Source organism: Pleurodeles waltl, chromosome 1_2, assembly GCF_031143425.1.
Source record: "Pleurodeles waltl isolate 20211129_DDA chromosome 1_2, aPleWal1.hap1.20221129, whole genome shotgun sequence".
Taxonomy (NCBI): domain Eukaryota; kingdom Metazoa; phylum Chordata; class Amphibia; order Caudata; family Salamandridae; genus Pleurodeles; species Pleurodeles waltl.
The window spans coordinates 957,055,099-957,067,236 of record NC_090437.1 but is presented as its reverse complement, the minus strand read 5'-3'; the positions used below and the strand labels follow the sequence as shown (position 1 = coordinate 957,067,236).

Genomic DNA, 12,138 nt, shown 5'->3' with positions numbered 1-12,138 from the left:
GGCTTTGTCAATGCTTGTTTTCAATACATACTTTTCAGACTCAACCTAAACATAAGAAGCAATCTTCTTCCAATAACTCTCAATCAAGTAAATAACAGTTATAATAAGTGTTTGCCAATATTTCATGTAAACCTAAACTGGGGTGCACCAGTAATTTTCGCAAAGCACTTTAAGGTAATTCAGTTGCTGTAACAATTGGGCAGGTTACTGCATATAATATTTGTGAAAATTACAGATCTGCATGCTAGTGTCCTCTGCTAATCTCTGACCCCAGGCCAAAGTTACATGAAGGTACCAATAGACAACGTCAAAGGATGAACATATTTTCCCAAAAAACTAGAATCAGCTGCCACCAGCCAGGGTTTGAATGGAAGCTACCTCCTTGAGTCTACAAGGGAGGATAAAAACAAACCTGACACTCTGTCCATTCAAAGGCCACTCCAAGTGTATCTATGAAAAAAAAGACCTGGGGATTGGAGGGTCCATACAGATTAGGGCCCCTTCACCCTCTAAACACCTCCACACGTCAAAACTCCCTGGGAATACATAGAAGCAAAAGACAACGAAATATCACATAGCTGCTGAGCTGGCTCTGGACTTTCACTACTACACAGATAAATTAATAAAAAGGAATATTTAAATGGAGCTGGTAAGCTGCAGGGCTAGACATGTTACGGCATGCTCCATTACCCTGATCCACCTGCGTTGTTTCTAAGGCACGAGTAAGCCCACTTGAGTAGGTCACATAAAAGATAATAGAAGGTCACGTGGACTCCCATTTTCTTATAAGTGATGTTCATTGATCTGCAAACCAACGTTAAAAAAGGCATCTTCACCAACCCTGTAATGAAGTGACATCAATTTGTGGACCACCTTTTTGTGCATGACGCCAGTCAAGGCAAGTGACCTCAGACCAACTGTCCCTAAAGAAAAAATGTTACAGAAACATTCCAAGCAACTGTTACCACTTTCATCAAGCATCTCCATCACTAAAATATTGACTGTGATACAAAAGATGCAATATAAAACAAACACACTAAAGTTTAGTAAAAAGTTAAAGGAATTTACTGGCCTGAAGAAATAGGACATCAGGAAGACCCCTTGCCAAGTTCTTATGGGAAATTAAAATTCAGGAGAAGCCCATGTTGCTCCGCTGCAAATGCTGTTCAAAGAAACATATCTTCTCTATTGTCCATAAAGCTCCACAGGTGACATATAGAGCCCTCAGCTCCAAAAGATGCTGTGCGAGACAAGTCGACTTAGACATTAGTTCTAACATCAAGAAGGTGGAACTCTCATAGTGAAGTAGAGTTTCAGGGTGGGCAGAATCACCACTTTGTGGAGCTGAAAGCCTGAAGATATATTGGGGTGAAAAAAGAGGGAATGTGAGGATTATGCCCTCAAACCATGAAAGTGTTCCTGTCGTCTGAGAGTACCGCAATTGGACAGATGTTGACCCACATTGATGGCCACCACACAGGTTTTGAAAGTCATGAGATTTAATAATACCTTCTCAAATGGCTCAAGTGAGCAAGCTGGAGATCTTTTAGATAACACAGCAGATCCCAGAGAGGAATTACAACGTGATCTGGGTCATGTCAGATAGAAACTGTAGAGGAGAATAGATTTGTCATCCATAGTGGCAGCCAGATACACCAATTGTGAGCTGGCTACCTGAGGTGGACCAACAACACTTTATATAGAAAGTCATAAGGAGACAAAAGAAGAGAAAAAAAAAAGAAACGCAGTGAGAGCACAAAAGAAAGATTAGACGTAGTCCACAGAATATGAGACCTGACATCACAGATCACAAAATACTCAAATTACCCCAGGGCAACTAAATGAATGAACAAAATTAGAAAAACAACACATACCAGCCTAAGAAATGGCAAAGTATCCACCCCTCCACTCATGCCCACCTTCTTCAAGCTAGGGGGCATAGGGTCCTCAGACAAACTGGGAAGGAAGGTGACTCAACTGGAGACGAAGAGGCCCAAGGAGAGAAGCTCAAAATGCTTTGGTGAAGAGAAAACAACAAAACCGAGCAAAAGTAGTGGTGAAGAGGAAAGAACTTCAAGTAATAAGGACTACTATAACTTTGAGATGTGGTCAAGGGAACAAGATCCTGCCAACATTGTCTGGAAACCTGAACCTGGCTTTCCTTGCAAATTTATGTGGACATGAGACACCAGTGTGTTTATCTGAGCGACACCTGCCATACCCAAAAAGTATTTTGTGGAGGTGACTGGGACCTGGAGAGGCAGAGACTTCTCTCCAGTTGGAAGATTGTGATGCTTTCATCAGTGCCAAAAAGCCCTGTTATGACATGGACCCAAGGCGCCCATCTTTCCTGGCTCATGATGTCCAACACACTTTCAGTCAGTTATTTTTTGAAAGTTTCCACCTAGTGTAGCCAGCCTGGGGAAAAGCCCATAACGATACACAACTAACAGTGAGGCTAGTTGGTAATTGGGACCAGACACAGGAAACTTTTCAGAACTGTAAGACTGTAGAGTCAAGGTGGGTAAGGAAGAACAAGCTTCAACTAAATACAATTGAGATTGAAGGGGTGGTGGTAGGTAATGGAACTTTTATTTGGTCTAGTTTTGGTAATCAAGGAACCAGGGGCAATTCCAGATTCCTTCCAACACTAGACGGAACTGTGGTCTAATATCAGACTACAAGCTGTCACTGGAATGACAAATGACTAAAGTCACCGCTTGATGATTTTATGCCGTAAGACTTTAGTTCAAAGCTTTCCCTCTCCTTCCGGTAGAATTTTGGACTTCAAAAGGGATCACTACAGTACTGCACACAGCAAGCAGGTGCCTGGATCAGCAACCCTGTCACTGTTACGCTTGAGGTTAAAAGCAACACTACCCAGCCATGAGAAGAGGAGGCTACAATAGGCACTACCACTGCACATGGATCATAAAAGGCCATGGCATAGCAGTGAAAGATCTGCATGGAGTGGGGCTGACTGGGGGGGAGAGTTAGACTAAAAAAGCATGAAGATCAGCAGTCCAGCTCTCCGGAACTGAAGAGCTGAAAAAACCCTCTTCGATAATGAAAGGCCCAAGGATGTGCAGGTGAGCCAGGATAATGTAGTTTACTGTTTCCCAGCATCATCCTATTGACTGACCTGTATATGCTGTCTACCCAAGGTGAATCTGGAGTAGGTCTTTAAAGACATTTTACTCCATTCACATCTCTCCCAACACACATGGCTTATAATGAAGAAAGCCCAAACATATCACCCAGACATTAAGTACTGTCCCTTTACATGTGTTGTGCATTGGATAGCTGTCCAAGCCGAGTTTCAGAGGTCTATAAGTATTCAACTACAACCTACTGTTCTTAATTTAAATTGCTAGTTAAATGTCCAGCTATCATCCTGACATTAAGCTAAGTTCTTCGACAGCCTAGCTGATGCCCCTGGTATCTTGGGTAATTCAAACACCAGAAATCTGACTGCGACTGGTAAGAGCTGAGATACAAGCATGTGATGGCTTAGAAGGGGAGATACATTAGGACATACACTGAAGGGAGTCTGGGATCCAAAATAATAGTGTTCTGCAAAGACATAGCCAGGCCTTCAAGGCTCCAATAACAGCAAATTGAGCATGATCAATTCCAAAACACTTCCGTATAATTCTATCAAAGGAATATGTTCCTTACATCTAGGGGAAAGGCAATTATCACCCTCCCCCTTCAGGCCCCCCGATTCCTAGATTCTAGAAGGGCCGGATTTTTTGTGCTCATCTCCATTCAAATTGCATATATTGTTGTTTGTGAATAAAGTTACATAGCTTTTAAAGCTTATCACTCTCTGGCCAATTACCATTATTGTGTCATAATTTAATATGACTAAAGCTTTTATCACATCCTAGCAGTACAAACCAAGATCGTGTGACAATCACTAACTGACATGGAACTTGGAGGAAAGGCCTGGTAGAAGGTAACTAATTCCTCTGGTTAGCAGCATACCGGCATTCCCATCCTCTGCAAGTCACGGCGTTTAGCTCAAACGAATGAAAAAAAATTAGCAATGGAAAAAAACAGAGTAAAGGAACCAATAAAAGAGTCAACGTCGAGTACGAGGGAAAAAGAACATTTACACAGTGCTTATCGAGTGTAAAGATAAATTGCCTCGTTGTGATAGGCTAGTACACATTTTTGCCCTTCAGAAAAATACCAACATTCCGCTTTATTTTTCTTTTCTACTACGGCACATCATCTTGATAGTAAGCGGTTTACTGGGTGCAATAATGTCTCCCGGGCAAATATGCGCTGTACAAAAGAAAACGTACAGCAACACAACTGACGCACAGAGAACCAATGGTGGTGATTATTATTTTATTTTATTTTTTTAAGAGTTAACTGGCCGCATGAGTCTGCTGTTATGTCTATAGAAAAGAAAAACAGATACAGTTTAATACAAACAGCCAGACAGGCTACCGAAATATATCCTGTGAAGATTCACCTAAAAGAGTACTGAAGGCTACCGAACATGTTGGTTTTTAGAGCTGGTTAGACTTCCTATTTTAAAGACGAGGCGGCATGTACTCTAGAGATGCGCTTAGTTCCCCATGATTTGACTTCGTCACATGCTCCTTTGTTTCGCATTTCACACAAGACTTGGTCATGCCTTGCCTTGTATAATGCTGCACACAGCTGAGCGTTCCTTACAAATATGCAATCATGTGCTATATCCAAGCATTACACAACCAACTTTCTGTTTCCGTAACCAAGGAGTGGGGCGTAATAAAATCCTCATCACTATGTTTTCGCAGTCACAAATCCTCACCCCGTTTGCGCACACTTCCAAATCTTAAAGACAGGATAAAAATGGCAGTGGCTCTCGGAAGTGATTGTAAGATTAATGTTGATGGGAGCAAACAGGTAGAAGGAAGGGTCTTTCTTTGGGTCTATGTTCATGAAAATCTCGTTGGTTTTCATTGTAAGTGGGCTGTATGACAGAGGATCACTCCAATACACCAATCATATTTGGTGCCCAAAAGTCTAACCATCACCATTACAGACCCACTTCAGGATACTTTATATAAATAAAATAATAATTAAAAAAAAAAAAAACTTAGAGAAGGTCCAGAGGACATTAAAAGAAAGTTTGGGCTGCGGTTGTGTCATATGGAAGTCAACAAATCGTTGCCACAAGGACTTGCAGTTGGTATGCACATTTGTGGGCATTAATACAAAATGTGCTACACAAGCAAATTTAGAACTGGGGAAGAAGTGCGATCTGGGAAATTACTACAATTATTACGGCCAAGGAATTCATAGAAAGGCTGGGTACGAAGGTGTCTCCCCGATTTCGGTTGAGTGATAAAACATGTAAATGAGTATCTGACAAGGAAGACAAAATTAGCAAATCTACACCATACAGCACCTAAACTTCAAACATTTTAAAGACGACCCTTTCAAAGCACAGACTGCTCACATTCATTGAACATCTACCTATGATACAACAGACCGACGTGATACTGCATAAACCACACCCCCTACGACATGGGTACTCGTAAACATTTTCCTAGGGGCCACAAAGTTTGGTCTGTGATGTGACCAAGGGCCACACTGGTGCCTACACAGCACATGTATTGGAAGCAAAACTTATACATATAGTGTCTGTATTAAACAACTTGAAACCAAAAACGTGGGATTAATCTCAGATGCTCCACTTAAACAAATTGAGTGATCCTAGGGCAATTGTTTTATTACCTTTTCTCTCCTTTTTCTTTATTATCTCATCTGGGGATGTTGAAATACACGATTTCAGGATGTATGCTGTACAAAACCTTCTCTTGTGTTTCATCTAATGAACTATAACATTGTTCTTACATAATAGAAACTCAGGCCGCCCAAAGAGTGCATATAACGGACTTGCCTCTTAGTTCACTATAGCCATTGTTTTTCAGGGTGGGAGGTAAGAATGAACATTTCTAAATTCATGTTTGAAAACATGTTGCTTTAAAAAAAACATGCAGTTCTCCATGCGCTGATATCAGATGTACTAAGGTGAAACAGTTCTGCACGTTAATGAAATACGTTTTGAACTCTAAACACTTTAATCATTCTTTTACACTTTTGCTGCAAGATGTCTTAAAAAAATTAAGGTGTTTCTACATTAAGTGGTGCAGGACACCCTAGTTACATCCTTTCTTTAACTTTGGTTAACCTTTAAATAAATGTTTGCCTGCTTAACACATTTTTTATTTTAGCGCTGAGTCTGGTAGACAGCAGCCCAATGCTGCTCTTAACCAGAGGCCACATGCAAAAGTCAGGAGGTTCGCATGCCCTTGGAGAATCACTGCCCTAGGGTGTTTAAAACAATATGTCACGCTGAAAAAGTAGCAATAACATACTGTTTTTGCGGTGTTTAAAATACATGTGTCAGTACATCGTGTAGAATGGAGTTTGGGGAAGGTGATGTTAGATGCCTTCCTCTTACCGCCCTGGGCTATTAGAGCGAGTGACAAGGCCCCAAGAGGGCAAGTCAGGGATTGGTAAAGGGCGGAGGTAGAGCCAGGGCAGGTGAGATTTAGAGACAGGTCAGAGCTGTGAAGGAAGGCCCCCTTTCCTTTTGTGTGTCAGGAGCAGGACATAGAGTAGGTTTTGCCAAGCTGGTGTACCTGTCTACACTGTTTGATGAAATTATGGGGAAGGGTTAATTCTTGGTCTTCGTGTTTCGTTTTGTTTAGCCTGTAAGGCGTGTGCCAGGGTTGTATGCAAATATAATACACACCAAGTTCATTAAAACAGCCCTTTTTAATCTACACAAGGTATCTTTCTTGGTTTGCACAAAGCTTTTTGTGGTCCCTGCATTTTCAAAAGCTATGAAGGGGCGAGATAAGAGTTTAACAACAGCAAATAACCCTATACGTGCAAAAATAACGACGGTGCTACAATGAACACACAGAAGCTACGGCAATAAAAAATGTTGTGCCCTCTCTACTATTAAATCTCTCTGCAAACTGTTCCCGGTTATATGCCAAGCTTTGTTCTCATACAGAATGGACAACGTGCAGCGCAGGTGTCTCCCAAAACTGACCCCTGCAGCGTGCTCGCAATATCTCTTTACCTGTGCTGCAGCCCCACCAACCCCAGAGTGAGGACATGGGGCACATCCAGCTGTGTTGGCCACTCTCCGGCTGCGATACATCCGAACACTCCGCATTCCTCCCTGATGCCCAGCTCCTCAAACTCCATGCTGCTGCTGCTGTACTCCCACACACGTGTGCAGAGACCTCTCTGCACGCACTAGAGCGACAACTTCCGAGAGACACTATAAAACTCCTCCCACGCATAGTCGATAGAACAAGAAGAAAGACGACCTGCCTTACACAGGACTGCCATCTTTCAATGGTGCTAATACCCCCAAACAAAACATTGGCGACGATTTACAGTTCACTAACCAAACCGTTTTTAATTGGTCATTCTGACGTGCGAAATATTATTTGAGTTGACAACAAGAAGTGTATTTTAGAATCCTCCGATGTATAATTATTTTACAATAAAATACGTGTTTAAAATGTCTTAATGCCTAACTAGAAAAATAATTGATGTGTTTTGGAAAGACAGGATAAACGTGTTAGGTTTACACAAGAATCGCTAGTTGTCTGGTACACTAACTACAAGAAGCAGCAATGTGATAGAGCAGTCCCTACACAACCAAAAGAGGAGCGTCTTTCTTAATCTATGAGTTTCTTCTTTTTCATTTCAAAAGTCAGACCTTCTCTGAACGAAGTGTACGTTTTCTTCTGTTTCCTGAAACCATCGCTGTCACCATCACACTATTTCTTTTGGTCTTGGAAGATAACAACTTTCTATTGCAACAGTTGCAACGCTGCTTTCAACCCAGGGAAGCCACAGTCAAAACCAGACTCGGCAGGGTTATCCGAGGACATTTAACAAAGCAGAGCCATTGGGAAAACCGAACTGCGCGGTTACTTAAGGGCAACTTACAGGAAAGGAGCAAACGGGGAAAGAAAAGGGCAAGACGTTTTAGAGGGAAGGCCAAGCCGTTTGGAGGGAGAAGCAACGTCCTTTTTTTATGTACTAATGTATTGCTGAGCACTTTTCAGCGGGGAGCATTAACTGTAGCACGTTGTTAAATCGAAGATAATCCACAGACCAGGAAGATATTTAACGAGCTTTATTCTATAAACAGATTCCTCTTCAGATAACGTCCCAGCCTCCCCTTTCATCTCCACAACGTCCTCTGCTCGCTCTCACAGCTCCCGCTCACAGCTCTGCCCCACCATTCTAAGAACCTCTCCAGGTTCTAACTCACAGCTATTAGGATATAACACATCTCTCCCCTTTCATTGATGACCAAATAACAGTATGAGTAAAGAAAAGATACAAAAAACTTTAAGATAACAATCACTACATATATACTGAAACATTTCAAAAAGATATAAGAGAAACAAAAAGCTAGCATATATATTATTATTATTATTATTATTATTATTATTTTTTTTTTTTTTTTTACATCCTCACATAGTTTCTTAAGTGGGAAGGAGTCCTGATATTTCTCCTCGGTCTCATTCACTTCCTCACATCCATAGTGTTTGAATTCCACTCTTTTGGTCCTTTTAAAACATAGTCTTTTAAATGTGGAGGTATCTTGATGTTCCTCTCAGATCTTCTTAGTCTCATCTCATCAGCAGAACGAGAGATTTCATCTTGCGGTCCCTCCAGAGTTTCCAAATTCGCAGTGTTACTGTGAAGCTTAACAATTCTATTCAAATTCCAAATTCGACCGTCACCAAGTTTTACAGCATTAGTGAAAAGTTTCACAACCTCCATTGGAGAGGAAAGTTTCTTTCCACAACCTCTCAAAACTGGATTCTTGACCATAACCCAATCACCAACATTTACAACAGTTTTCTTCACCGAGTTCTTCTTATCAAAGTTACATTTACTCATCAAAGATTTCTCCCATTCCCTGACTTTCCACCCTTCATCAAAAAACTTCTTTCCTTTTACCCCCAACAACTCATTAACCCAATTCGGTTCAAGAATAGTGTTCCCTCGTCTCCCACGAAATAAGACAAAAGGAGTTTGACCTGTGGTTGAATGGGGAGTATGTCTATATACAGCCACCTTTTTCATTACTTCCTGTTTCCAATTTAGATGATTGTCTTTGGCTAATGTAATAGTTTCCTTTAAAACTCGATTGAATCTCTCAATTAAACCATTACACTCAGGGTGATATGGCGCACACAATTTATGTCTTATTCCACACCCTTTAAGAAATCTCTCCATCTCTCTTGAAATCAATTGTACACCATTATCAGTAAGAAGAGTGGAAGGAATACCCTCTCTATTAATGAGGTTTGTGAGAAATTCTATCACTTTCCGAGTTTCTATTCCCCTGGTAAAACAAACTTCAGGCCATCTAGAATACATGTCCATGATCACTATGACATATTCAGCTGACCCTTCGCTGTATATAGGACCTAAAATATCCAAAGCTATATCTTCCCATGGTCCTATCGGTTTGTCCCTTAAAATCATAGGTTAAACCTTAGGCTTCATAGCCTTTTCACTAAGAGCGCACTGAACACACTCACGAACCACCCTCTCAACATGAGTATCCATACCAGGCCACCAATACGATGAACGTAATCTCTCCTTTGTTTTGGATATCCCCATGTGACTTTTATGTGCATGATCTATCAGTAGCCCTCTCACACTAGAGGGTGGTATCAACCTCATCCCTCTAAGTACCAAATCCCGATCAACAGCTAGTTGATCTCTCACACTCCAGAACTCTCTGCACTCTGTACTGCATTGACTTTTACTATTCCATCCAGACCGCAGCAAATTTACCAATTCTTGTAACACTCTGTCAGACTTAGTATCCACACGCCACTTTTCCTCAGATATAATTTCAAAACTCACCTCACATACTCTATCAAATTGTTCACAATCTTCTATTTCATCAAAATTTAACAAGTTCGGTGATACTAGTCTGGATAATACATCCGCTGAGTAATTGTCAGATCCAGGAACATACTCCACAACATAATCATATTCCTGCAAAGCTACAATCCATTTAGTAATCCTGCTCGAGACAGTATCAATACCTTTAGATTTAAAAACCTCACACAAAGGTTTATGGTCAGTTTTAACTACAAAAGATCTCCCCCACAAAAACTTTTTAAGTTTCTTAACTGCCCAGTAAACCGCAAGAGCCTCTCTCTCTATTACAGAGTACTTAGTCTCAGTTTCTTTCAAACTCCTGGAGATGAAAGCAATTGTGTTCTCTGAACTACAAATACCCTGATGTAGAACCGCACCTAACCCCTTCCCACTGGCATCCGTTGTGAGAATCGATTGTAAATCAGGATCAAAATTCTTTAGTTTGGGGGCATTGCATAAGCAATTCTTTAACTCCAAGAACTCCTTCTCACACTCTTCACTCCATATGAACTCTTTCCCTTTTTTCAACAGAAGTCTCATATTATAACAAGAACTAGCAAAATCCTTAATGAATTTGTTATAATATTCCGCCATACCCAGAAATCTCATCAACTCTTCTTTGTAAGTTGGAGAAGCCAAGCTCGAAATTGTGTCAACAAGATCTTTCTTAGGAAATAAACCACCTCCAGTAATAGTGTGCCCTAGATAGTCAATATGCTTAACTGCAAACTTGCATTTCTCTGCTTTAATAGTTAAACCATTTTCCGAAATCTTCGATAAAACTTTTCTAAGAGTGTCATTATGATCAACATTGTCTTTGCCATAGATCAGAATGTCATCTTGATAGACACACACACCATTAATCCCTCGCAAAATTCGTTCCATAGCCCTCTGAAACACTGATGCAGCAGAGATTAGACCAAAAGGTAGACGAATAAACCTGAAGGTGCCAAAAGGTGTAACAAAGGCCGTTAAATTCCTAAACGATTCATCCAATATTATCTGATGATATGCCGAGGTTAAATCTACAGTAGAGAAAACTTTTGCACCTGACACCAAAGTTAATAATTCAGATATGTTGGGAAGTGGATATCTGTCTACCATTACACATTGATTAAGTTTGCGCAGATCAACACAAAGTCTGATATTGCCATTAGCCTTCTTAGCTATGACTATGGGAGACAACCATTCTGTACCCTCCACTTCTTCAATTATACCTTGATCTTCTAATTTTTTAAGTTCCGATCGTAACTCATCCCTCACCGCAAAGGGAACATTACGCACTTTGCTACAGAACGGTACAGCACCTGGAAGCAATTTAATTTTATGTGAGTATCCTCTCATGCATCCTATATTCCCACAGAAAACATTGGGAAATTCTTTACGTAAATTCTCAGTGAGATCACTGATGGTTAATACACTCTCACCATCTAAATCCTGTATTGGTTTTACTGTAATGGGAGGTGAATTATTAGGGTCAAGCATCACCCCAAGATCTTTCTGATGCCACCAACTTATGATGCTATCACCTCTCTTTGAAACATAGACTTTCCCTGAAGTGAAACGATTGTCATATTCAATCAACCCAACAAAATAACCATGTAAGTCAATGGGCTCACCACCATATCCACAAGGCTTAATATCAGGTTTTAAAAGCTTAACCTTTCCCTTTAACTCATCTTGATAAAACATATTAGAAACTATGGAAATCTTTGCGCCAGAATCAAAAAGCACTTTGGTTCTTTTTCCCTCTACAGTGATATAATCCAGAGGGCCACACAAGCTGTCATTAGAAACTTGAAGTACAATTTGACCACAAGCAAAGTCAGACTCATCATTGTTGACATGAGAATTATCATCAATCACACTCACCGACTGCTTTGTCTTTTTAAGATTACACGCAACCGAAAAGTGACCTTTCTTTTTGCAATACAAACAAAAGCTGTTAACAGCTGGACAAAGTTTACTATTTGCAAGATGGCCTCCTCTCCCACATCTAAAACATTTCTTTCCATTATTATTGGAGAACATTCCTTTACTAGAAGGCTGAGACACTTTGAACTTATTATTACTCCCAACCACATTCACTTCCTTTGGGTCACAGCGTTTCACCACCTCTACACACTTAAGAGAGTGCTCAATTCTCTTGGCTAATGATAAAACTTGATCAATATGAGGATCATCTAAAAGCCA

The 12,138-nt window shown here is 40.6% G+C and overlaps 1 protein-coding gene across 1 annotated transcript in view; it reads right to left on the bottom strand.

Moving 5' to 3' along the window:
* The window catches only part of PPAT (phosphoribosyl pyrophosphate amidotransferase), a 172,770-nt gene extending 165,488 nt beyond the window's left edge, over positions 1-7,282 (bottom strand). The window contains exon 1 of the mRNA XM_069200814.1: positions 7,097-7,282. Within this exon, the coding sequence (XP_069056915.1) occupies positions 7,097-7,224 (128 nt within the window). The 5' untranslated portion in view covers positions 7,225-7,282. The remainder of the gene's footprint in view (positions 1-7,096) is intronic.
* Positions 7,283-12,138: the final 4,856 nt, after the last annotated feature.